The 25,229-nt window shown below is 37.4% G+C and overlaps 1 protein-coding gene across 5 annotated transcripts in view; it reads left to right on the plus strand.

The window, feature by feature from the left end:
• Positions 1–25,229, plus strand: part of LOC120529368 (AP-2 complex subunit alpha-2) — a 162,549-nt gene that overhangs the window by 69,612 nt on the left and 67,708 nt on the right. For all 5 annotated transcript variants that reach the window (XM_039753145.1, XM_039753146.1, XM_039753149.1 and 2 more), the window contains exons 7-10: positions 6,789–6,897; positions 7,559–7,709; positions 22,467–22,635; positions 22,732–22,869. In XM_039753145.1, the coding sequence (XP_039609079.1) occupies positions 6,789–6,897; positions 7,559–7,709; positions 22,467–22,635; positions 22,732–22,869 (567 nt within the window). The remainder of the gene's footprint in view (positions 1–6,788; positions 6,898–7,558; positions 7,710–22,466; positions 22,636–22,731; positions 22,870–25,229) is intronic.

Raw genomic sequence — 25,229 nt, forward strand, 5'->3', positions numbered from 1 at the left:
ATCCATGTCTACAGCAATCTATTTAAACACATTGTTAAAAATGAAACATTTTTCATGTTTTAGTATTAATTGACAAAATGTAGACATGAAGTTTATAATGTGTGAAGCCTGAAGTCCAAATATCAAAAAAACACTTTCACAAAAGGTACAAATATAACAGAACAAGTGTGCTTTTATTCAAAAATATAACTGCAGAAAAAAAAACACGCCTTAGGGTGCGACATTGACATGCTTTTGCTATGAGTGCTTTGGTGGCGCAACGGTATCAGCTGTTGACTGGTAATCTAAGCTTCAAGGGTTCGATCCCAGATGAGTCTGTTTTGAGAAGTGAGTTGCACATATTCATACTATTTTAGAATAAAAACATACATTTGGTTCCAGTCTGTAACAGCCGGTGATACTTGTAAAGGTTAGTTTTGTTTTTTTTTTTTTATTCTCTCAGCCACGTTCACAATCCCACCCACCCCCCTCGCATTTGACACAGCTGTTTTCACATAGACACGCTAGAACAGGGGTAAACTCAAATCATCACTGGCTATTACATACAAAAGACGGTGCATGTGCCCAAAACATTAATATTTATATCTATACTACTATATAGTACTACTACTACTACTATATCACACATACATATATACATACAGATAAATACAGATAAATATACATATATACACACACACATATATACATACAGATAAATATACATATATACACAAAAGAAATGCCAACATGCAGCAACATGTGGACACTGGCCAAGATCGTAACAAAAAATCAAACGCCGTCACTAACTACAACCGCATGAAGGTATGCAAATAAATATAATGTTGCATCAGTGCAACAACAATTTCCGAAATGTACAATACAGATCATAAAATGAATTATTCCAAATTCCTTATATACCTAAGTCTCTCTTTTTTGTTTGTGCGGCATTGGCATCATGGATCAGAAGGTGCATACTAATTCAGCGTGAGCAGGAGCACTCAAGAATAAAACTGAATAAGAACAAATTGACATCCACAGCCATTCTCAGTAACGCACACCACTCATGTCCACGTCAACAGTTTACCCATTCCCAGTCTCGTTCGCGCACAAGATATGACGCTGTTTTCAAATAAAGAGGGGGTATAACAAAGTAAATTTGTTTGTTATACCACGTCTTTATCTGAAAACAGCATCAGATCCAGGTGATGTGTGGGAGCTTGAACATGAGTGAGAGAATAAAACTGAAAAAATAAACACTAACTTTAACTAAATTTACAGACACAAATCAAATGTATGCTTTTCTTGTATGACTAGCAAAATACCCGCGCTTCGCAGAGGAGAAGTAGTGTGTTAAAGAAGTTATGAAAAAGAAAAGGAAACATTTTAAAAATATCATAACCTGATTGTCAATGTAATTGTTTTGTCACTCTGAGTGTTGCTGTCATCAAGGATTTGATTATCATTATTTCTTTCAATCAGGTTCTTATTTGGAGGACATGTTGTTATGAAGTTACATTCCATGTTTGTCAACCGTTGTAAAGATAACCGGTTTCATTCATCGAAGTGTTCACTATGCAAATCGCTATGAATGTAAGATGTTTAACAGGCATTGCCGGTATTAACTTGTGCTAAACGTACCATGGTATGATGTAAGGGGAGCGGACTGTGAAAAGGTGAGGAGGCGCGTATTTTCAATGAAAAGAGAGAAGACCACGAAGGAGCGGAAAAGTGAGAAGGAAAACTGTTTAAATAAAAAGCTATTAAGGTAAATGGAAAGAAGCAACCAGCGGTAAAGCAAGGAAAACTTCGTAATAAGGATGGTTCGGTGCACGTAGAAGGTGTAACAATAAGATTGTTAAGCCTTATGATAATGTTCCCGCACGAGGATTTAGAGAGACGCACTGGCAGAAGTATAATCTGAACCACTCTACAGTTTTGTTTATTTTCGGGTTGTAATGTTTATCAAATTTACGTATCATCTGGTCCAGTGGCGGACCGTGCATTTCACACCTAGGCCTTCAGTAGTGCTCCGTCTGAATCAACCCGCCCCTCAAAAACTAATTTATGTTTATAAAAACCATCCTAATATGCAGAAATACAGTATAAAGAGCCGCTGCATCACAGATAGATAACTCCTGTAGCCACAATAAATGCCTTTATTGAATAGACAAGCCAGGGGTGAACAAGTTCCTTTCTACTTTCTACAGCCGCAACACACATAAAAAACATCAATAATAACTCATAAACTTACAATATTATTTAGGTTAATCGCAACATTTTACTCACCAAAATTTTGGATTATTTGTAAACAAAATCCATCCTCCTCTCTTTCCTCAAAAACAGTTCAATTACTCTGTCGTACAGATTATAAGTGCGCTTCAGTTCCATCAAAAAGTCCCTTTCTATCGCCATCGTAGCTAATGCTGAAAGTCGAACCTGCCCTGTCGTATTTCTGGCATAAGTTTTAATTCGCTTTAGGGCTGAAAATGTCCGCTCGACAGTAGTGCTGGGCGATATGGAAAAATCATATATCACGATATGGATTATTTTATATCATAATAACGATATATATCACGATATACCACCCACAATAAAGTACATTTCAAGTTATTCTCTGAAAAGTTTGGCAAAAATATCATTGCATACTTTTTTTTGCAACTTTATTTTGAAGTGACATTTAACTGAACTGTCACAAATGAGAAAAATACATTTTAGTTTAGCAATATAAATGTATCAACTGACAACAGATGTGGTGGAGGTAGACTACAGTAGCCTTCACATTTTTTTTATCCACATCATAGTTATTTAAATAGTATTATCAAAATAAACTTTATTTAAAAAAAATTAAAGTGCACAACCATTTCAAGTTTCTGAGCAGAAAAGCACTCAATTATAAAAAATAAACACAAAACATTTTTCAACCTTGTAGTGCAACGTTTGCAAACCAAAATAAAGTATCAAAAGTAAATATCAGAGTTGAACATAACACTGTTTAAGGCATTAGCCATGAATAAAAGTGCAAACATAAAAGGCTACTTTGTAAAAGTAGAAAAAATGTATCTGTCAAATTTATAGGTTGAGTGCGAGGAAGACAAGTTGGTCAACTGTGTTTGGCTTAAGACATGACCTCTTACATGTGATGATGTTCCCACTCGCACTGAAGGCCCTTTCAGATGAAGAACTAGTAGCGGGAATGCATAAGTACTTCTTGACGAGCCTGGCCACCGATGGGAAACTCAACTCATGCTGCAACTCATTCTAGAGGGTCGGTCTCCGAGTCAGGCCCAGGTGCCTTAAGATACATGGAGAGCTCCAGTTCAATGGATGCTCTGCTTGGCTGGGCGTGGGTGGTACCTTGACCTGCCTTTTTGAAGTAGCTACCCAAACTCTTCTTTGTTTTCTTTGTGGGAAGGGGACAGGGAAGCTCTGGATTATCTTCAGCAGCTGGAGATGAAATGGAGGCTGCTTATGTTTGTGCACTTTTTAAGGTGCCACCATGTCCACCAGCTCTGCTGCAGCTCTCATTTTTATGAACTCCACCCTCTCTTCCTTCATGTAGGCCGTCTTAAACCGTGGGTCAACAAGTGTCGCCATGTCCAGAAGGTTGTTGGTTGTATGGTCATCATACTTTTCATTAAGGTACTTGAGAATGCTCACTTTTATTGCTTTTGTGAGCTCTGTATCCCCATCCTGCTGGCTGAGGATTTCGTTGTTAAAGAGGTGCAGTACCGGCTTCAGAAAAGACACGCTGACATACTTCTCCCCTGACAAAGCATCAATAAACTTGAACAGTGGACCCAGTACTGTGTTTAAGGACTCTAGCACCACCATGTCTTGCCAGCTTGGCACCAGGTGTCTTGCCTAAGTCAGATAGCAAGCAAAGAAAATGGGTTACTATCATGAGGTGAATCTAGGCTACAAACAAATCAGAATCCACAATGAAAAGAATCAGTGTGTAATGTCCAATGTCCATGTCTCACCTTCTTGTCTGCAAGGAGGACCTGTGAAAGAGCTTTCTCCTGTTCAAGGAACCTCTCTATCATCTGCTGCCGAGAGCCCCATCTTGTAGGGGTTTCAGTGATGAGCTGATGGGGAGGCAAGCCCAGCACTGCTTGTGCCTTGGCCAAGTCACGTTTTCTCTTCCATGAGTTGGAGAAGGCACTGACCACCTTTTTACAGACTCCAACTGTACGTTTCACAGCCTGCTTTGTAGATGCTGGTATGAGAGCTTTCAGAGCATTCTCTGTTTGGATCAAATGGAAAAGTATGTAATTTAATAACATATTTTGACATTTTAACTTGCTCATGTGTTCCTTAACAATTTATGGATTGATTTAACAATTAAAGTATGGTAATACAACTAGATCTGTGGGCAGCAAGTATCAGAATTCAGTTTTTGCCATAACAGGCAAAATAATAAATAATGAATAATATGTAGGCAAGTATAACGTGTTCAATAATAATGTCTTGTACATCAAACATAACACAGGATAACCAAACTAATCTCAATTCACTAATATTTTTGCTGTTAGTATAGTATTCCAATTGCAATATTACACTAGGCAATTTTTAGATTGTTTTACATTTACCAATGGCTAGCTGAAGACGATGATCAAAGCATTGTAGCCGTTCCCACTCATTCAGTTCCATTGCAGAGATGTTATTAGTGGCATTATCCGTGGTGACACAGACAAGGTGTCATTCTTGCAGTCCCCATGACTCCAGTGCATCTCTCAAACCTAGATAGATAAGTACTTTATTAAGGGGGTCTTTCTCGGAATTACTACAGTAAAAATGACAGAACAGTAAACTTAAAGTACCTCATACAAATTACTGCACAAGTAACGCACCTTGGGCTGAAATGGCTCCCGTGTGGTCATCTGTCAGTCAGTCGGTCAGTGAGGGCTTTGCCTTTTATTAATATAGATATTAACAATAAGAGCAACTCACTACTGAAAATGGTAAGTGTGGGAAGCAGCTGATATCAAAACTGCAAACTTTTGATTGGAAGGCAGCAGTTCTTAGCATTGCACCACGCAAGCTGTCGTATCAACCTCCTACTGCAACCTGCTTTCTTTTTTCTTCGGTTAAATTGTTTCATACTTGTACCTTTTGTGAAAGTGTTTATTTCGTATTTGTATTTCAGGCTTCACACGTTATACATTTCATGTCTACATTTTTCCAGTTATTACTAAAACATGAAAAATGTTTCTGTGTTAATGTTTTTACATAGATTGTTAATGACACTGAACACACATGAAATGTATGTATTCCAAATGATGATGTACTACCCTATAAAGCTCCAACACTTCACTCAAAGATAAACACTAAGCACTGAGAAACTTCTTTGCGAAATGAACAGCGGTGGTTAGAGGGATGGGATACCCGGCTGCTTGCTGTTAATTGACACATTTACAGGACAAAAGACTGACGGCGCGGTGAGAAAGGATTTAAGGTGGGCCGGATTTACAAGCTTTCTCGTAGGCTCTGGTAATTCTAGTGTTAAGACAAGCGGCACGCAGCCTGCTATTATATAAACCCCCCATCGCAGACCGTTAACAGTGCTCTTCCAGCTCTTGCCTTGTTTGATTATCTGGGAGTGAAGTGCTGGAGTTTTAGAGTGGAAATAATAGATCATTATTTGGAACACATGCATTTCATGTGTCTTCCGTTTCTACAGTAATCTGTGTAAACGCATTAAGACAGAAACTTTTTCATATTTTAGTAATAAATGTTACAAAATGTAGGCATAAACTATAGAATGTGTGAAGTCTGAAGTCCAAAGATCAAATAAACACTTTCACAAAAGGTTCAAGGATGATACAACAGTTTCCATGACATAGCGGTAAGATTTGCTGACTTATAATCAAGAGTCCCCGGTTCGATCCCAACTGCCTCCTATATTTGCCGTTTTCAGTAGTGAGCTGCTCTTATTGTTAATATTATACAGTACACACATACATTTGGTTTGCGTCTGTGACAGACCGTGTGCATTTTTAGTACTGTACTTGTAAAAGTTATCGTTTCTTTTTTTTTTTTACACTTCACGATCACGATACATACTACCGCCCTAGGAATCTGACGCTGTTAGTTTTTATTTGAAACTGGGAGTAACTGTAGATGTGAGTGGTATTTTAAAGCAATGGAACTGGACATTGTCTGATCTGGAGGGATAAAAGCTGACACACAAACACTGATGAATCTGCCTTCAGTTTCAGACACTGTTGCAGCTTATTTTAAAGGAAGTTGTAAACTCTAGTGATTAAAGTCTCTTCCAGTTACATAACTAGTGCCTGTTCATTGGTGTGTTATTTTGACCTTCAAAATTGCCACTGGTTGAATTATAACTCTGTATTCAGACTGTATTAATTGTGCAATTTTGGGTCTAAAGGGGCCTTTGCAAAGATGTCCGTTAAAGTCTGATTTACATCTTTATTATCAGAAGAACAACAGACTGTTTCTTATGCTGTAAAATTGGGAATGCAGATTGGAGGCAAAGATGGATTTTTGCATCCTTGTTATATCTACTGTATTAACAGGCCTTTTGTGTCTCTAAATAGCCTATCAGAATGGGTAATGCCCACTTTGTCCTTTGTCCAAGGCTGTGTCAGAAAGTTGTCAGATTACAGCTTATTAAGTTGTGGAATGTCCTTGTGATTTATTTTCATGGTGATTTACTTAATTTGTTTAGCCAAACTTCTGTATACTATTAAATTTAAGGCATGGTATTATGTGCATTACTAACATAATAATTATAAATGTTTTTTGTTAAAAGGTAGAGTCAAGTTTTATTCTTTTACATTTAGATTGTAACATCAGCATCAACAGACCTCCAGGACTATACTTACTACTTTGTTCCTGCTCCTTGGCTATCTGTGAAACTTCTTAGGCTCTTACAGTGTTATCCTCCTCCTGGTATGGAAACATTAATTAATTATTTATTTTTACTTTGTACTTGGTTACAGAATAGTGGCTTTCTTTTAGAGCTTAAACTGAATTTACCACCCACACTGATGCCTTAAAGTTGTAGTACCTTGTCATGGATTGAGATAGTTACTTTAAAAAGAGTTCAGCCGGGGGCAGGGGGATGGGAAAGCAGGCTGCTTGCTGCTTGTGCTGATTGACACATTTGCAAAGCAGATGTCACTGATGGAGAGGTGCAAGGGAATTTAAGGTGGCCCGGGATTACAAGTTTTTTTTTGTAGACTTCAGGGATTGGAGTTTTAAAAGGATGGGAAACCCTCCATCACTGGTTCCAGTTCAACATGTTGTCTATGTTAGTCAATTTGCTGCTGCTGACCATTCCATTTCCATAAATAATGTAATAATTGCTTTGAAAATAATTTGACTGAAACGTTGATGTAGTTTATAAACATTTACATAAATAATTACTTGATAACTCATAATTAATCAGAATTGTGTTTTATGGAATACAGTTCAACATAGCAACCTTTCCACTGTAAGTAAGTTTATTTTATGAAAACGTCTGTGTACATGACGTTTTGTGCTAAAGTACAGGAACATTTTTGTCCTTTCATACTGTTGAAATGCTGTCTGTGCTTATGTGTTTTCTTAGAGGATGCAGCAGTCAGAGGACGCCTGACAGAATGCCTGGAAACTATCCTAAATAAAGCACAGGAGCCACCTAAGTCAAAAAAGGTTCAGCACTCCAATGCAAAAAATGCTGTCCTTTTCGAAGCAATCAGCTTAATAATACATCATGACAGGTTGGTTCTAATGATGGTTAGTTGATTTGACTAGTGGTATTTTATATAGTTTTCTACAGTTAATTCATGCAGCATGTTTCCACTCTCTGGCACTTAGATCAGTGAGTATAATAACCTTAGTTTTAAATGTCTGTCCTTATCTGTGCACTATAGAAGTAATTAAATTGGTTTTTCTATGAATCCATTGGTGAATGATGCTTTTATACAAATCATTATAATAAATACTAAGAGATTTTATTTCAGTGTGGAGTTTACTTATTCCTCAGAGCTCAAGACACAATGTTATTTGAAAACCTTTTATATGAAACACATGTACAGAAACGTATCAGAATTTAAATGTTATTAATAGGTTAGCTAACCCTTTAGAGTCAGACTCGTGTTTGGCCATTTTCTGCTTCTTTGATTTAACTGGCTATAACCTCATTGTACTTCTACCTATTAGAATAAAGCACAGACATTTTTCTTTCAGAATTTTTACAGCTAAAGAATAACTTATGTTTTAAACATATATTACAATGGGATAAGTTGTAAAATTATCAAAAAATGCACTTCGAATGTTATTCTTATTGCCAAAAGTTTTAAAATAAGCTTTCAAACATCATAAAAACATAACTAAAAGTATTAAGAATAATTTAAAAAAATGATATATCAACAGCTAACATGGCTAGTTTTACTGTTTTGAAGGAGTAAAAACAGGATTGCTTTTCTCCACTTAGGCTATCACCAAGAAATTATACATACATTGGGTACGGAAAGTATTCAGACCCCCTTCAATTTTTCACTCTTTGTTATATTGCAGCCATTTGCTAAAATCATTTAAATTAATTTTTTTCCTCATTAATGTACACACAGCACCCCATATTGACAGACAAAAAAAAAAATTTTTGAAATTGTTGCAGATTTATTAAAAAAGAAAAACTGAAATATCACATGGTCATACGTATTCAGACCCTGTGCTGTGACACTCATATATTTAACTCAGGTGCTTTCCATTTCTTCTGATCATCCTTGAGATCACCGTCATTTGAGTCCAGCTGTGTTTGATTATACTGATTGGACTTGATTAAGAAAGCCACACACCTGTCTATATAAGACCTTACAGCTCACAATGCATGTCAGAGCAAATGAGAATCATGAGGTCAAAGGAACTGCCTGAAGAGCTTTGAGACAGAATTGTGTCAAGGCACAGATCTGGCCAAGGTTACAAAAAAATTTCTGCTGCACTTAAGGTTCCCAAGAGCACAGTGGCCTCCATAATCCTTAAATGGAAGACGTTTGGGACGACCAGAACCCTTCCTAGAGTTGGCCGTCCGGCCAAGCTGAGCTACCGGTGAGAGAAGTAAAGAAGAACCCAAAGATCACTTTGGCTGAGCTCCAGAGATGCAGACAGGGGATGGGAGAAAGTTGTAGAAAGTCAACCATCACTGCAGCCCTCCACCAGTCAGGGCTTTATGGCAGAGTTGCCTGTCGGAAGCCTCTCCTCAGTGCAAGACACATGACAGCCCGCATGGAGTTTGCTAAAAGACACCTGAAGGACTCTGAGATGGTGAGAAATTAGGTTCTCTGGTCCGATGAGACCAAGATAGAACTTTTTGGCCTTAATTCTAAGCGGTATGTGTGGAGACAACCAAGCACTGCTCATCACTTGTCCAATACAGTCCCCACAGTGAAGCATGGCGGTGGCAGCATCATGCTGTGGGGGTGTTTTTCAGCTGCATGGACAGGACGACTGGTTGCAATCGAAGGAAAGATGAATGCGGCCAAGTACAGGAATATCCTGGACAAAAACCTTCTCCAGAGTGCTAAGGACCTCAGACTGGGCCGAAGTTTTATCTTCCAACAAGACAATGACCCGAAGCACACAGCCAAAAAAAATGAAGAAGTGGCTTCACAACAACTCTGTGACTGTTCTTGAATGGCCCAGCCAGAGCCCTGACTTAAACCCAATTGAGCATCTCTGGAGAGACCTAAAAATGGCTGTCCACCAACGTTTACCATCCAACCTGACAGAATTGGAGAGGATCTGCAAGGAGGAATGGCAGAGGATCCCCAAATCCAGGTGTGAAAAACTTGTTGCATCTTTCCCAAGAAGACTCATGGCTGTATTAGCTCAAAAGGGTGCTTCTACTAAATACTGAGCAAAGGGTCTGAATACTTAGGACCATGTAATATTTTAGTTTTTTTTCTTTTTTAATAAATCTGCATGAATTTCAAAAATTCTTTTTTTTTGTCTGTCAATATGGGGTGCTGTGTGTAACATTAATGAGGGAAAAAATTAATTTAAATGATTTTAGCAAATGGCTGCAATATAACAAAGAGTGAAAAATTGAAGGGGGTCTGAATACTTTCCGTACCCACTGTACGTTCCATAAGGCATGGTGAAGGGCAGGTGTTGTTCTTCAAAATATATAAATCTTGTGAAAGAACTGTGATATAAGCATACATAATAGTGCAGTACTGCTGCAACCCAAAATTATTTTTGAATATTACTCTTTGCTGTCGTATGGTTTGGAAGAAACTTTCAAACACCGTAACACAAAATGTTGGTTTTTTTTTTTTTTTTGCTTTTACTGCTTTCAAATTAAGAATCATAGCATGTCTATCTCTTACTATATATTACATGTTCCTGTGTATCATTTTCAAGGGCAGATCCTACTCTTTCAAAATATATGCAGTTGGTAAAGAAATTATACTGCATACCCAAATTATACCACCAAGAGTTGCAAGATTCAGAAATGTTTCCAAAAAAATAAGAATATAGTAATCCATCCTCGATCGCGGGGGTTGCGTTCCAGACCCCCCTGCGATAGGTGAAAATCCGCGAAGTAGAAACCATAGGTTTGTATGGTTATTTTTATATATTTTAAGCCCTTATAAACTCTCCCACACTGTTTTATAAATATTCCCTGCACAGTTATACAGCATAAACCCTTTGTATTCTTTTAGATATTAGGTAAGATTCATTGAAATTATGTATGTAAACACATTGTTTATATAAAGTAAAACCTAAATATTATTTTAAAGATATCGAGTGTTTCCGATATCACATATGTTACAGCCATTACAATAGACTGGCCACCAGCAATAAATACGTAAAATGTAAGAAAAATTGTATACAGTAAATGTGTGTACAGTGACACTAAACGTACATACATGTACTAAGTACTGTAAGTAGAAAATTAATTATAGTTATTTAACAACAATGACACAACGACTTGTCCAATAACGATGAGTTTAGTTTTACTGCACAACAAAGGAGAGCATTACAGCTCTTCTAAAGGAGCCTCTTCAGGCAACTGTATATCACCGCCGTTGTTCATATTCCGGCAGACTTCAATCCAAATCCCTAAAGCAGATTTCATCCAGACCACTGCCTTATTACATCCACTTACAACTCATTTTGCACCCTGGTTAAAAGGACACTGCGGCCGTAGATCTTATATTCCTTTCCTACTTTTAAATAAAAGAATCATAGCCTCATTGAAGCAGTAGCAGGAGCAGATCGTTTTGAAGCCATAATGAAGGGCTTGATTATGCACAAAGATAAATAAACACAAAAGAGCACAAAGTTAACTCTTTGCACAGCGAAACACATTGATGCTGAATGAGCGAGACGAGACTTCCTGGTTAACATCGCATTCAGCACACAGGAATTTAACTGCGTGCTCTGATTGGTTAGCTTCTCAGCCATCCGCCAATAGCGTCCCTTGTATGAAATCAACTGGGCAAACCAACTGTGGAAGCATGTACAGGAAGTAAAAAGACCCATTATCCGCAGAACCCGCGAAGCAGCGAAAAATCTGCGTTATATATTTAGTTATGCTTGCATATAAAATCCGCAAAAGTCGAAGCGCGATATAGCGAGGGATTACTGTATATATACAGTGAGGAATATAAGTATTTAGACACCCTGCGATTTTACAAGTTCTCCCACTTAGAAATCATGGAGGGATCTGAAATTCATATTGTAGGGGCATTCCCACTGTGAGAGACAGATTGTGTAAAAAAAATTCAGGAAATCACATTGTATGATTTGTACAGAATTTGACACACAATAAGCTCTTAAAGTACTTTTAACACCTGGTTATCTCTGGGGGGATGGGGAACATTCTTTTCGTGATTTTTGCACAGTTTTAGTAGAGTTTGTTCCTGCTCTGTGCACCCATAAGACTAGTATATGGGGGTACAGGAAACAAATGGGTGGGTTGAACATTGAAGCGTTCAGAACCTTGCAGCTTATGAAACTGGGGTTATTACGAATAACAGATGAAATATTACTCTGCACATAGCAGGTGCTTGCATCACTGTATACCCTATAAAGAGAGCTATTGAATTGATCCTACTATGTGTTTGGGTATGTGTGTTACTGAGAAAATATGATTTTCAGTGTCTTCTAACATATTAGGGTTTAAAACAGAAATAAGCTCTTAAAGTACAGTATCAGACAATAAAAATACAGCATGACAAATTTTTCAAACTTGCTTATCCAGAAGAGGGTCACAATAAAGCCAGAGACTATCCCAGCAAACATTATACGCAAGGCAGGGAAGAAATTCCCCTTCTACAAACATAAAATCAGTAGTGTCATCCCTCCTAGCAGCTCAACCCACGAGAAAGTTATTATTATTAAAGTATAAGTACTTTGAATGCTAGGAATTACAAATAGGTGGTTTTACCTTCACTCAGCTAAAAAGACATGATAGATTCCAAGTCATACTTTATTCTGATAAAGCCAACTGTGTTTTACATATACTAGATTTATATAGTTTTATATTCATTTGTTTGGCAAGATATCACACCACAAATTAGGACAGCACAGGGCATATTGCAGCACTGTTTTGATGGAGTGAAGTCACTTGATTAGGGTGCCAAACCAGGCTGATCCCTTTGTAACTTTGTCAATTAGAATGCACAGACACTTTAAAAAAGGCTTCCTTATGAGGAGTCACAAGTAGTTAAACTGCAGTCGCTTAATAATATTTTTTATTAAAGTACTAGACATTAAGCCCGTTACAATAACAGGCGCTAGAACAGTAGTGCATAAACATTAGTAGGAACAATCTATTAAATGGCAAGGGGCCTTGACCTCATTCTGTTTCTTGTCTTACTTTTTTTTTTTTTTGTCAAAAATATTTTTGAAAGAAGCCTAAAGTAAAATAATAAAAATAAAATAGAAACGTACATGACAATACAGTACGTATAATCAATATTGCCTTAGTGTAAAACTTTGTAACAATCTGTAAGACACAATATCTGAAGAAGATATTAAGGTAAAATTATCTATTTTTTAACTCATGAAATTTTTCTATACAATTTCATTATAGACAACATTTCTTGTAAATATTCTGCCTGAGTTTGGCAACAGTTTGCCTTGTTCAGTACCATCTACAACCTTGACAACAACATCTGGAAAACTTCTAACTCTTGATAATGCAACATATAACTGACCGTGGCTGAATACTGGTTCTGGCAAATAAATGGCAACTTTTTTTAAGGTTTGCTTTTCTGAGTCGTTCTCTTTTAGCATTTTTCTGACAGTCATTTTGTTTTTCTTCAATCGATTTATTTGCTCGTATTTTTCTTTGTCTTTCAGCCTTTCTTTTGTTGATGTTTACTTGTTGAGCTGACCGTTCTTCCAGGAGATGTTGCTTATATAGGATTTGATTGTCTGTGTCTTTTGTCCTACTTGACATGTCCTTTTTTTGGGTGGCATATTGTTAGTAGTTCTGTTACAGTAATACTGGCTTGTATGTGGCTGTAATATGCGTCAGTGTATTGTGTGTCTATAATTTTCTCTCGCAGTAATACTGGTTTGTATTTCCATAAAATGCCTGTAATTTTCTCTGACAGTAATACTGGCTTTGATGTCCGTAATAGGACTTTAATTTTCTGTCACAACAGTGGACAATCAGCCTAGTGTCCCGAGAAACTGATGTAATGTGTGGTGTGTAGCTGATAATCATGCCCGTGGCATCTCCCCAGCAAGTACTATTTAGTTCCCCAGCAAATATTTTAATCTGTGCTGGCGTGCAGCTGATTATTGTATGTGTGGCGTCTCCCCAGCAACGGATTTTATGTGCTCGGCCGCAACTACCCAATCAGCACTCTCCTCAGCAATGGTGTCCTTTATTTCTTATCATGCGCTGCCGTAGCAAGGCCATTCACTGTGTGCCCAGCTTCCAGTGTGTGTGCGTTTATTTGTTTATCATATTATTAAAGAGGATGATTAATTCCACTTTAAAACAAAGTTCAAATTAATCGTTAAAGTTTATTATTTCTTAAATTATAATGGAAAGCCCAGAAACATTCATGCTTTCTGCTTGCATATTTGAACTATTAAGTGGGAATGAGGGACATGAACTGTTTAAAAAGTAAACTAAGACATAATCGTCTGTGCTGGGTCTGCCCTAATACAACTAAAATGAACCACGGGTTAGTCTCGTTTGTGAAGCTTGTGCTTAACCTTCCACAGTTTTTGACTATGGCATTGTATTCTACAGATCTTATAAAGGCATAATGATAGCATGAAAACCAGCCATTGTTTGACATTGATTTCTTGGCCAGCAGAGGCGTACTGCATGTACTTATAGATTACAGAGTGTTTCTCCTCACAGTAGCTGTGTCGTGATGGCATGGTTGCTTCATGCACCTTAGATGCTGGGAATTTTTTTTAACACTAATCCCTCACACAGTCTAGACTTTTAACTCCACATCCCGCTACTCCTCTTATGCAGGGAGCTTTAAGATTCTGCCATTATTGCCTTGGTTTCCACTTCCAGATCTTTATTTTTTAAATTAATGGCACACAGTCTGAAGACGTGTGTGTAAAGTGAATTGCTTTTGTTAAACATTTACACAATATTTAAATTAAACCAGTGCGATACCCATTCATACATCCAGTTTTTTGGAGCCTCATCGCACCTGCCATAAAGTTCTCTACACTGAACGTACACATGGGGCCCTTACTGCAAGGGAGCAGCACTACCGCCACACTACCATGCATGTTTAATAGCTGCTTTAATGCATTTCATCCTGAAAATGATATCAAGTATTTATCTTAGCATTCTAAATTTTCAGAGAGCAGGAATATCATGAAGTGAATGTATTTTGTGGGGTGATCGCTGCCTGTGCTTCCTCTAAAGTATAGAGGAAGTCGGTTTAAGAAGCACGTAGTGATTAACAACTGGGTCAGGGAACACTTAACACAAAGCATTTAATGTGCTACATTAACTTATGATGAGGTTTGAGAAAATCTAGCAAATTAAACATTGATTTTAGGATGAAGTTTAGTTTACGACATTCTACTTTAATTCTAAAATAAATTATGAGAGTAAAGTGGAAATGTCGACTTTAATCTCGACATAAGCATTGAGATTAAAGTGGAAATGTCGACTTTATTCACAACGTATAGTTTTTTTCTTCCCTGTGTCTATACTTTTTTTCTTCACCGTGGCCCTAATACGATTCCATAGGGCTATACCACAAATAGCATTATAAATGCAAATTGCAGTTTTATTATTTATGTATATAGCTTTGCTTGAAGCAAGGTCCATATTAATGCAATTTGTGTAAATCATGGTTCAGTTGGTAAAGATGTCATCACCAAGTTGCACTTGTTTTATTTTATTTTTATTTCGTGAATACTGTGTAATTCACCTGGGCTTGAAGTCTTGAAGTAATAGTATTATTATTGGAAGTTGCACTATTATTTATTTTATTGTTATTATTTATTAGTTAAAATATTATGCAGTTTAATGATGGTAAAGTTTTTTAAAAGTCACTAATGTGTCAGTGGACAGAGATTGTTAACATTAACAGAAAATGTAGTTGGTTTACAAAAAATATTTACTATTTATTCCTTTTCTAAGACTTGTTCAGTGCAATACAACTTTTGACAAGCACCTCTGGATATTTTACTAAGTCTAAATTCCTCTTTGGATGGTTGAAAATATGTTGTCAGATTTTTAGTTTAAGTTGTTTGCAAAATCTATACTAATAAAAGGCAAAGCCCTCACTCACTCACTCACTGACTCATCACTAATTCTCCAACTTCCGTGTGGGTGGAAGGCTGAAATTTGGCAGGTTCATTCCTTACAGCTTCCTTACAAAAGTTGGGCAGGTTTTATATCGAAATTCTACGTAATGGTCATAACTGGAAGCAGTTTTCTCCATTTACTGTAATGGAGATGAGCTTCAACGCCGTGGGGAGTTTCGTGTGACATCATCACGCCTCCCGTAATCACGCAGTACATAGAAAACCAGGAAGACCTCAAAAAGCGCTGAAGAAAACATGCATTATATAATTGAGAAGGCAGCGAAACAATAAGAAGCGGCGAGTGACATATACAACCATATTCATGAGTTCTGCTACTTGGAAACAAAGCACGATGTAAACCTACACTTTAAATTAAGTTCATAGACAGGCTGCGCTGGCGTTTGTAATTTAGTGCCTGCCCATATAAGGCCGTCCGTCAGCGGCAATCCAATAGCAAACTGCCACTAAATATTCACGGGTGAAGGACTGTGCTTATGGAGAGGAAGATGAGATGGTCAGGGTGGTGTTTGACACAAACTCAGCGAAACTGCGAGAGAAAGTTTTAAGTGCCAGGACTAAGGTAACATTAAATACAGCCATGGACATAGCACGAGATGGCACCAGCACAGCTGGGAACCTTCGATGCATGTACACCGAGTGGCTCACGTGAACTGGCGCGAGTGCACAGATAAAAGCAACAGTTCCAAAGAGCTGAACAAAACCGAATTACACAATTGAAAAGGCAGCAAAAATATGAAGCGTCTGATACATACAAGCATATTCATAAATCCAACTACTGCGGAAACAAAGCACACGTTGGAAAAAGTCAATGTCCGCTAAAGGAAGACAGTGTAAAAAACCCGTGCATGCAGTGTGTCAGGTCTCAGATAAAGAAGAAGACGAGCTGTTTATTGATGCAGTAAGAAACGAATCGATGAATGAAACCTGTCATCTTTACAGCGATTGACAAACACGGAATGTAACTTGAACACAACACATCCTACAAATACGAACCTGATTGAAAGAAATAATGATAATCAAATCCTTGATGACAGCAACACTCAGTAACACTCACAAAACAAATACTGTATATTGACAGTCATGTTACGTTATTTTTAAAATGTTCCCTTTTCTTTTCTAGCTTTTTAACACACTACTTCTCGCTGCGATCGCGGGTATATATATATATATATATATCCCGATCTACATACTCGAATAATGGATACTTTATTAGCCATCAATGATTGTTTTGGTAAAGCCATACTCAGTGTATTCATTAGATGAGCGGTAAAAAGTAAGAGCGAGGGAGGATGACTTATTGAGGCATGCAGGCTGTAGTCTTGCGCGTCAACTCTATCTGAATTGCGATCACATTTGAAAAATATATCTTTTCAAGTTCTATTTAGTCCATATGTGTCAAACTCAAGGGGCGGGCCACATCCGCCCGTGTAATTATATCCGCCCCGAGATCATTTTATATACTGTATTATTGTTATTAAAGCCGGGTATATGAAGCGCTGGTAACACAATAAACTACAGATCCCATAATGCAGCGCTTCAGCTGCCTTGCCGAACACTTACGCGTTAATCAAGTCTACCTTATGATGCTGCAAGTTATTGCGAAGCTAGCTCACACGATGCTGAAGAGAAAAGTTGATTCTGAAAATAGAGCCTTTAAAACCGATGGGAGGCTGAGTATATGTTTACTGAACCCGTGTGTCTCATTTGTGGAGCTAATGTGGCTGTAATTACAGAATTTAATCTAAGACGGCACTATGAGACAAAACATCAGGGTAACCTGAATGCAATGCAGAAGATACAGAAAGCAGATAATTAAATAAGAATCTGACACTTCAGCGGACGTTTTACCGTGCACAATCACAAAGTGATTTCAAGTGAAGCTGCTTTTATGGGAGACACAAATGCACCAGTGCACTTGCCCCACTTTCCCTGTTGCCAAGTAATGTTAAACCAAGTCGTCACTACGGTGTTCCCAAATCGCACTTTGCTGATAAACTGAGCGCACTGAGTTTGCACGGCGCTTTGGTGACTTTGAAGAACAAAAAAGTCCGTCTACATGCGGCTCGAACCTTGTGCATGTTTGGTAGCACATATCTGTGTGAGAAGCTCTTCTCAGTGATAAAGACTAACAAAACAGCACACAGGAGTCGCCTCACTGATGAGCACCTGCAATCCATCCTGAGAATCTCCACAACACAGAACCTCACACCAAACAGAAACGAACCTGTGCCAAAAAGATGCCAGGCGTCCAGCTCTAAAATGACATATGAGCAAAGACAACTGAATGATTTGATTTGTTATTGCTGAAAGGAACACATTTTATTTATATTTCCAGGTTTTGTTATGCAGCATGTTCATATTTGAATTTGTATAATTTTGACAGGATATATTTTTATGGAGAGCAAAATCTTTTGGGATATTTAAAATCTAAGTTTATTTTTTATATAAAATTACATAAGAGTAAAGAAATTTGAATGTTTGTTCTTTTAACGTTTACTTTATTTCTAACTTGTATAATTTAGACAGGATATATTTTTATGGAGAGCAAAATATTATAAGTTGTTTACAGGTTTGAGTTGATTTATTCCAGAATAATATTCCTGTCTGTTTTACCATTCCTACCAAAGATATTTCTGTCGACTAAATAAAAATTCCTTCTATTTAAAATTTAAATAGAACTTGAACAAATACGATAGTTCATAATATCCACGCAGACTTGCACGTAAGAGCGGAGTCATCCGTTTTAACAAGCAGCGTATTGCACTGATCTGAAATAGCTGTGTGTGTATATATGTAGATATGTATGTATATGTATATATATGTTTATATATGTGTGTGTATGTATGTATATATATATATGTATTTGTGTGTATATATGTGTGTGTATGTATGTATGTGTGTATGTATTTATGTGTGTGTGTATATGTATCTGTATATATTTAGATATATATATGTATGTATATATGTGTATATGTATAGATATGTATATATATATATGCTTATGTGTGTGTGTAAATATATATATATATATATATATATATATATATATGACAACAACACTCATCACTCACAACAGTGACAAAACAATTACATTGACAATCATGTTACGTTATTTTCAAAATGTTTCCTTTTCTTTTCATTGCTTCTTTAACACACTACTTCTCCGCTGCGAAGCGCGGGTATTTTGCTAGTCTATACTAATAAAAGGCAAAGCCCTCACTGACTGACCGACTGACTGACAGACTCATTCACTCACTCACTCACTCACTCACTCATCACTAGTTCTCCAACTCCCCGTGTAGGTGGAAGGGTAAAATTTGGCAGGCTCATTCCTTACAGCATACTTACAAAAGTTAGGCAGGTTTCATTTCGAAATTCTACGAGTAATGGTCATAACTGGAACCTACTTTCCTCCATATACTGTATACGGCCATAGCCTGCAGCTTGGTCGCCGTGTGAGGTGGAGTTGCGTCTCGCACCATCACGCCTCCCACGTAATCGAAAGTGCCTGCCCATATAAGGTAAGTATTCGCAGGTGAAGGACTGTGCTTAGCATATTCATAAGTGCAGCTACTGCGAAACCCCCTCAGCGAAAGTGCGAGAGAAACTTTTAAGTGCCAATATCTGAATCACAAACTGATGTTAATTATATTTTGACCTTGAATACTTATTAAATAATTACAAATAGTCTATCCGCTTCCTTTCATAGCTTTTCCGATGGTTGTGCTGCTTTCAGACATGTATTTTCTTATTAATGCATTTAACCAATCACATTTCAGCCATCATTTGTTGCCAGGCAGAGAGGCCTTCACAATCCGCCCAATCAGATTTTGAGTTGGTGTCAGTAGGGCCCTCTACCAGGCGTATGGCAACGCCACCGTATTCAGACCCATTGATTGGATAGAAGCCGATATGAGGAATTCTACGAGGCCACTGAACGCACCGCAAGTGCTCCAAGCGCAAGATCCTCGCGTGCACTACGGCCAACTCCATGGCACGATTCTGGACAATATTATTTTCCAGTCACAGACCAGATTTCAAGACCAAGAAAAACTGATGTTTGTCATGCTCCTTGACCCCAGAAGTTTCAGGAATACAAGAAAATTTCCGCATGCAGCCTTCTCCAGTTTAACACAAGAGCCATGGAGCAGTTTTTGATCTGTCTCGCTAAAACAGAACTGACTGTAATGTATGCCATGGATGATTTTTGCAGGAATATCTCCCACTGATCTCCTTGACTTTCTTCATCAGAAAAATCTGAATGAGAGCAGGGGCAGCTGTACACATATAAGTGGTATATTTGGTGGTGACCATTCCCGTGTATACTGCTTTTGTCGAGCTTGATATTTTCAGCCCTAAAGTTTAATTAAAACTTATGCCAGAAATACGACAGGGAAGGTTTGACTTTCAGCATTAGCTTCAATGGCGATAGAAAGGGAACTTTTGATGGAACTGAAGCACACGGATAATCTGTACGACAGAGTAATTGAACTGTTTTTGAGGAAAGAGAGGGCGGATGGATTTTGTTTACAAATAATCCAAATTTTTGGTGAGTAAAATGTTGCGATTTTCCTAAATGATATTACATGTTTATGAGTTATTATTGATGTTTTTTATGTGTGTCATGCTGTAGCTGCAGTAGAAAGGAACTTGTTCACCCTGGTTTGTCCATTCAATAAAGGCATTTATTGTGGCTATAGGAGTTGCCTATCTGATATGCAGCTGCTCTTTATACTGTATTTCTGCGCATAGTAAGATGGTTTTTATAACCATAAATTAGTTTTGAGGGGCGGGTTGATTCAAACGGAGCACTACTGAAGGCCTAGGTGTGAAATGCATGGTCCGCCACTGGACCAGATGATACGTAAATTTGATGAACATTACAACCTGAAAATAAACAAAACTGTAGAGAGGTTCAGATTATACTTCTCCCAGTGCGTCTGTCTAAATCCTCCGTTCCAGTCGGCAGCTGATTCTATTGTGACACGGTGGCAGTCATAATAAATGGCTGTCAATGTCGCATGTTAAGGCAGCTTTTTGTTTCTGCAGTTATATTTTTGAATAAAAGCGCAATTGTTGTGCTAGATCTGTACCTTTTGTGAAAGTATTTCTTGGATACTTCAGGCTTCATACATTATATAGTTTATGCCTACATTTTGTCATCTACTAGTAGAATATAAAAAAAGTTTCTGTTTTAACAATGTGTTTACACAGATTACTGTAAAAACAGAACAGACATGAAATTCGTGTGTTCCAAACAATGATCTATTATTTCCACTCTTAAAACTCCACTTCACTCCCAGAAAATCAATCAAGGCACGTTCTAAGTCAGTGGAGGGATGGAATAGCCGGCTGCTTGCAGCCTGATTTTTATCAGCACATTTAGATGACAAAAGACGCTGGTGGAGAGCTGTGAACGATTTTAAGAAGCGATTTAAGGGGGACGGATTTACGAGTTTTTTCGTAGGCTCTGGTAATTCTAGTGTTAAACATCTTACATTCACGAGTAGCGATTTGCGTAGTGAACACTTCAATGAATGAAACCTGTTATCTTTACAACGGTTGACAAACACGGAATGTAACTTCAAAACAACACGTCCTCCAAATACGAACCTGATTGAAAGAAATAATGATAATCAAATCCTTGATGACAGCAACACTCATAAGAGTGACAAAACAATTATATTGACAATCAGTTATTTTTAAAATGTTTCCTTTTCTTTTTTATAACTTCTTTAACACACTACTTCTCCGCTACAAAGCAAGGGTATTTTGCTAGTTTGCTCAATATAATGGTTCTATATTTTGACTACAACTGTCATGCAGTGTGATTCCTTCTCTTCATTAGTGCCACCCCCTTGAAAACTATCACTTCATGGGGCCATGCAAATCTGTATTAATACTTGTGTGCACTTTAAAATGTTTTTCTGTACAATGTACAATTCTCATGACAGTGGAATAAGTTATTCTTCGCCAGTCTACTGCAGTAATTGCAGTGAAAAATGTGATTAACATCTACTCATGCATGGAAAAAACATACCGTTGAATACCGTGAAACCGGTATAATTTTGAAAAATACCGTGATATAGAATTTTGGTCATACTGCCCAGCACTAATTTGCAACTCAAAATTCCTGTAGAACCATTTTACATTCCTGGTGATACTGGTGAAGCATTCTTAGAGTTTGTTGTTTAAGCTACTGATGTAGCAGTTTCAGCTATAATTTTTTAAGGCACTGTTGGATCAAATTAATTAACATAAGATAATTGATTATCAAAATAAAAGTTAGCGGAAACCCTAGAAATTGTTTGTGCAATGCCTTGCAGATTGTTGAGCTATAAACAGCCTTTCCAAATGCAGTCACTGACATATATTACCCAGTTAAGTTACAATTTGGGTCAAAGTTTCCTCAACTTGTTTGTTTGTGAACTAAGTTTAGAGGTGCTTCCTAACCTAGGCAGTGTGTCTGTAATTTTTTTTTTTTTTTTTTTTTCCTGCTTCATCATGATGCTCTGCATTAAGCTGAGGTATTGTTAGTGCCTTTGAGATTGCTTGGAGCTCTTCCCAAGATCTATATCTATAATTATATCCCTGACTTGTTTAAAATGCTCATTTGTTTTCATTTTGGTCTGGTATTCTGCAGTGCTTTAAAAGCAACTCTAAAATACTAAGCTTGTAATTTGTATATTCTGTTTTTCCAGTGAGCCTAATCTGCTGGTGCGAGCCTGTAATCAGCTGGGACAGTTTTTGCAACATCGTGAGACTAATCTACGATACCTCGCACTAGAAAGTATGTGTACGCTAGCAAGTTCTGAATTCTCACATGAAGCAGTCAAGACTCATATTGAAACTGTCATTGGGGCTCTAAAGGTAAGTACAAATGTAAAATAGAGATGACTTTGGCTCAGGCAGTTGTTTTTGCTTTCTTCCATTGATATTTTTTTTTTGTGTTTTTCTGATGTACAGACTGAAAGGGATGTAAGTGTGCGACAACGAGCTGTTGACTTGCTGTATGCCATGTGTGACAGAAGTAATGCTCAACAGATTGTAGCAGAAATGTTGAACTACCTGGAGACAGCTGATTACTCTATAAGGGAAGAAATTGTAAGTAAACATGCCTTAGCGTCTTGATTTCAGTATTCCATACATATGATATAATGTTTTTATATGACTGTGATGCTGCAGCTCGTTTCACTACTACACATGCAGAAATGACCACGATTACAAACGGAAAATAAAATCAAAGAACAGCCTTTCAGTTTGTGCAGGGGAAGTTGAAGCAAGTGTGATTGGAAATGAGTGAAAAAAAATCTTGAACAGCTCTGTCGATCCCTTCAGTGGAGGAAAGGGCGGGTTATACTGTAAATAAGTCTCCTGTGTTCGCGGACCAGTGACAGCCAACAGTGACCCAAAGCGGCTGAAAAACACTGTACACTAACTTTGACACAAGTAGTAAATGTTAATCAAATATTTACAAAATGAATATTATTAATAAATACTTTCACTGGCCACTTTATTAGGTACACCTTGCTAATACCAGTTTGGATCCACTTTTGCCTTCAGATCGCACATAATTTTTCATGGCATAAGTTCAACAAGGTCAGACCACCTGTGATTGCTAAAAAAATGTTTTTCCTTCCTAGCTATGTTTTCTTTCTGCTCCTAGAGGTCGGAAAACATCCTTTTCCCTACCTCAATATAAACTATAGCACCATGAGACTTTACTCATAGTAGTTCACAAACGAATGAAGTGAATGCAATCTTTAAGCATTTTTAAAGATCTTTGATACTTACTCCTCCTCATCATCATTTGTTTATGGTTCTTTTATTAAGAACAACTCACAAATCTCTAAAAGGAGTCTGAGTCTTTGCCAGAGAAATATTGAATTCATAAAACAGAAAAAAGGTTTATAGTGGCCTAATGACTACAACTTGCTTGAAGGAGAAGCCTGAGCTACCTTATCAGCTTGCATATTGTAATCTATTCAGTTAGATAATAAAAGGTGTCATTTTGCTTCATTTCTTAAGACTGGGGTAAAAGCGCCATACTAAAGTTTATCACCAAGACAAAGTCCAAGGAGGATATATTTGAGCTTTATAACACACAGACGAGATTAAAAGAGCTGAGCCCTTTCAGTTTAAGTAAAAGAAGATTAGGAGGAGATATGGTTGAGGAGTTTAAAATTATGATGGGAATTAGTACAGTGGATCGAGACTGTTATTTTAAAATGAGTTAATCAAGAACACAATGACACAACTGGACACTTGTTAATGGTAAATTTTAAACAAACATTGAGAAGGTTTTCTTTACACAGAGAGCCATAAATGCATGGAAAAAGCTACCAGATAGTGTGGTAAACATCCATCCATCCATCCATCCATTATCCAACCTGCTATATCCTAACTACAGGGTCACGAGGGTCTGCTGGTGCCAGTCCCAGCCAACTCAGGGCGCAAGGCAGGTAACAAACCCCGGGCAGGGTGCCAGCCCACTGCAGGGCACACACACACACACACACACACACACACACACACACACACTAAGGACAATGTAGAATCACTATTGCACCTAACCTGCATGTCTTTGACAGTAGGATTTAAAGTGGCTAGGACTGGCAAGCTTTGTAGGGCTGAATGGCCTGTTCTCATCTAGATTGTTCTAGTGTTGTTAAAACAAAAAAAAAAAAAAAAGAATGGCCGAATATTTCTACCATGTATTGTGCGAAGCCTGTGGAAGGCTACCCTAAGTGTATAATTCAATTTAAGCAATTAAATAGTAATACTACCTAATACTATACATGTTAATGCAAACTGACCTACTGAATATCTGATGCAGTAAATAAAAACTCGGATATGTCTGTTTTAGACTTTACTACTCATGGAAATAAAGTAGACAATCTAATTGACTTGAGCAATATGTGATAACGACACATGTAGATTTGTAATACAATGAGTTTGAAAGTCTTTATCCAAGTGTTTAAAAATATTTAGCAATTGTGAAAGTGAAATTTAGGGAGTTCAATATTGCTCAAGCAACTGATGAACAGGGATGTCACAGAACCCGATATGTTACTGAAGTTCTGGAAATGTAGCAGTATCAGCTTTTTTTTAAACATATAAAGTATCGGTTCTACTGAGAAAGTATGTACAGCACTCATGCTTCACTGCCAGTAGACTAATTCCTCCAGAAGGCACAATAATATACAGGCAGTCCCCGGGTTACGCACGAGATAGGAACTATAGGTTTGTACTTAAGTTGAATTTGTATGTAAGTCGGAACAGGTACATTATTTTAATAAATGCTATTGTTGACTGACTGTAACCAAGTGCTTTGCCAATGAATGATGGAGTTTCAACTCTCTCTGACCTTTTTATTATTTCTACTTTATTTTCAATGCTGATTGTTTTTCTCTTCTTTACTGTATCACCAGCACTTGCATCAGATTTGTGTTTTAGAGACATTC

This window comes from Polypterus senegalus, chromosome 1 (genome assembly GCF_016835505.1).
Source record: "Polypterus senegalus isolate Bchr_013 chromosome 1, ASM1683550v1, whole genome shotgun sequence".
Taxonomy (NCBI): Eukaryota; Metazoa; Chordata; class Cladistia; order Polypteriformes; family Polypteridae; genus Polypterus; species Polypterus senegalus.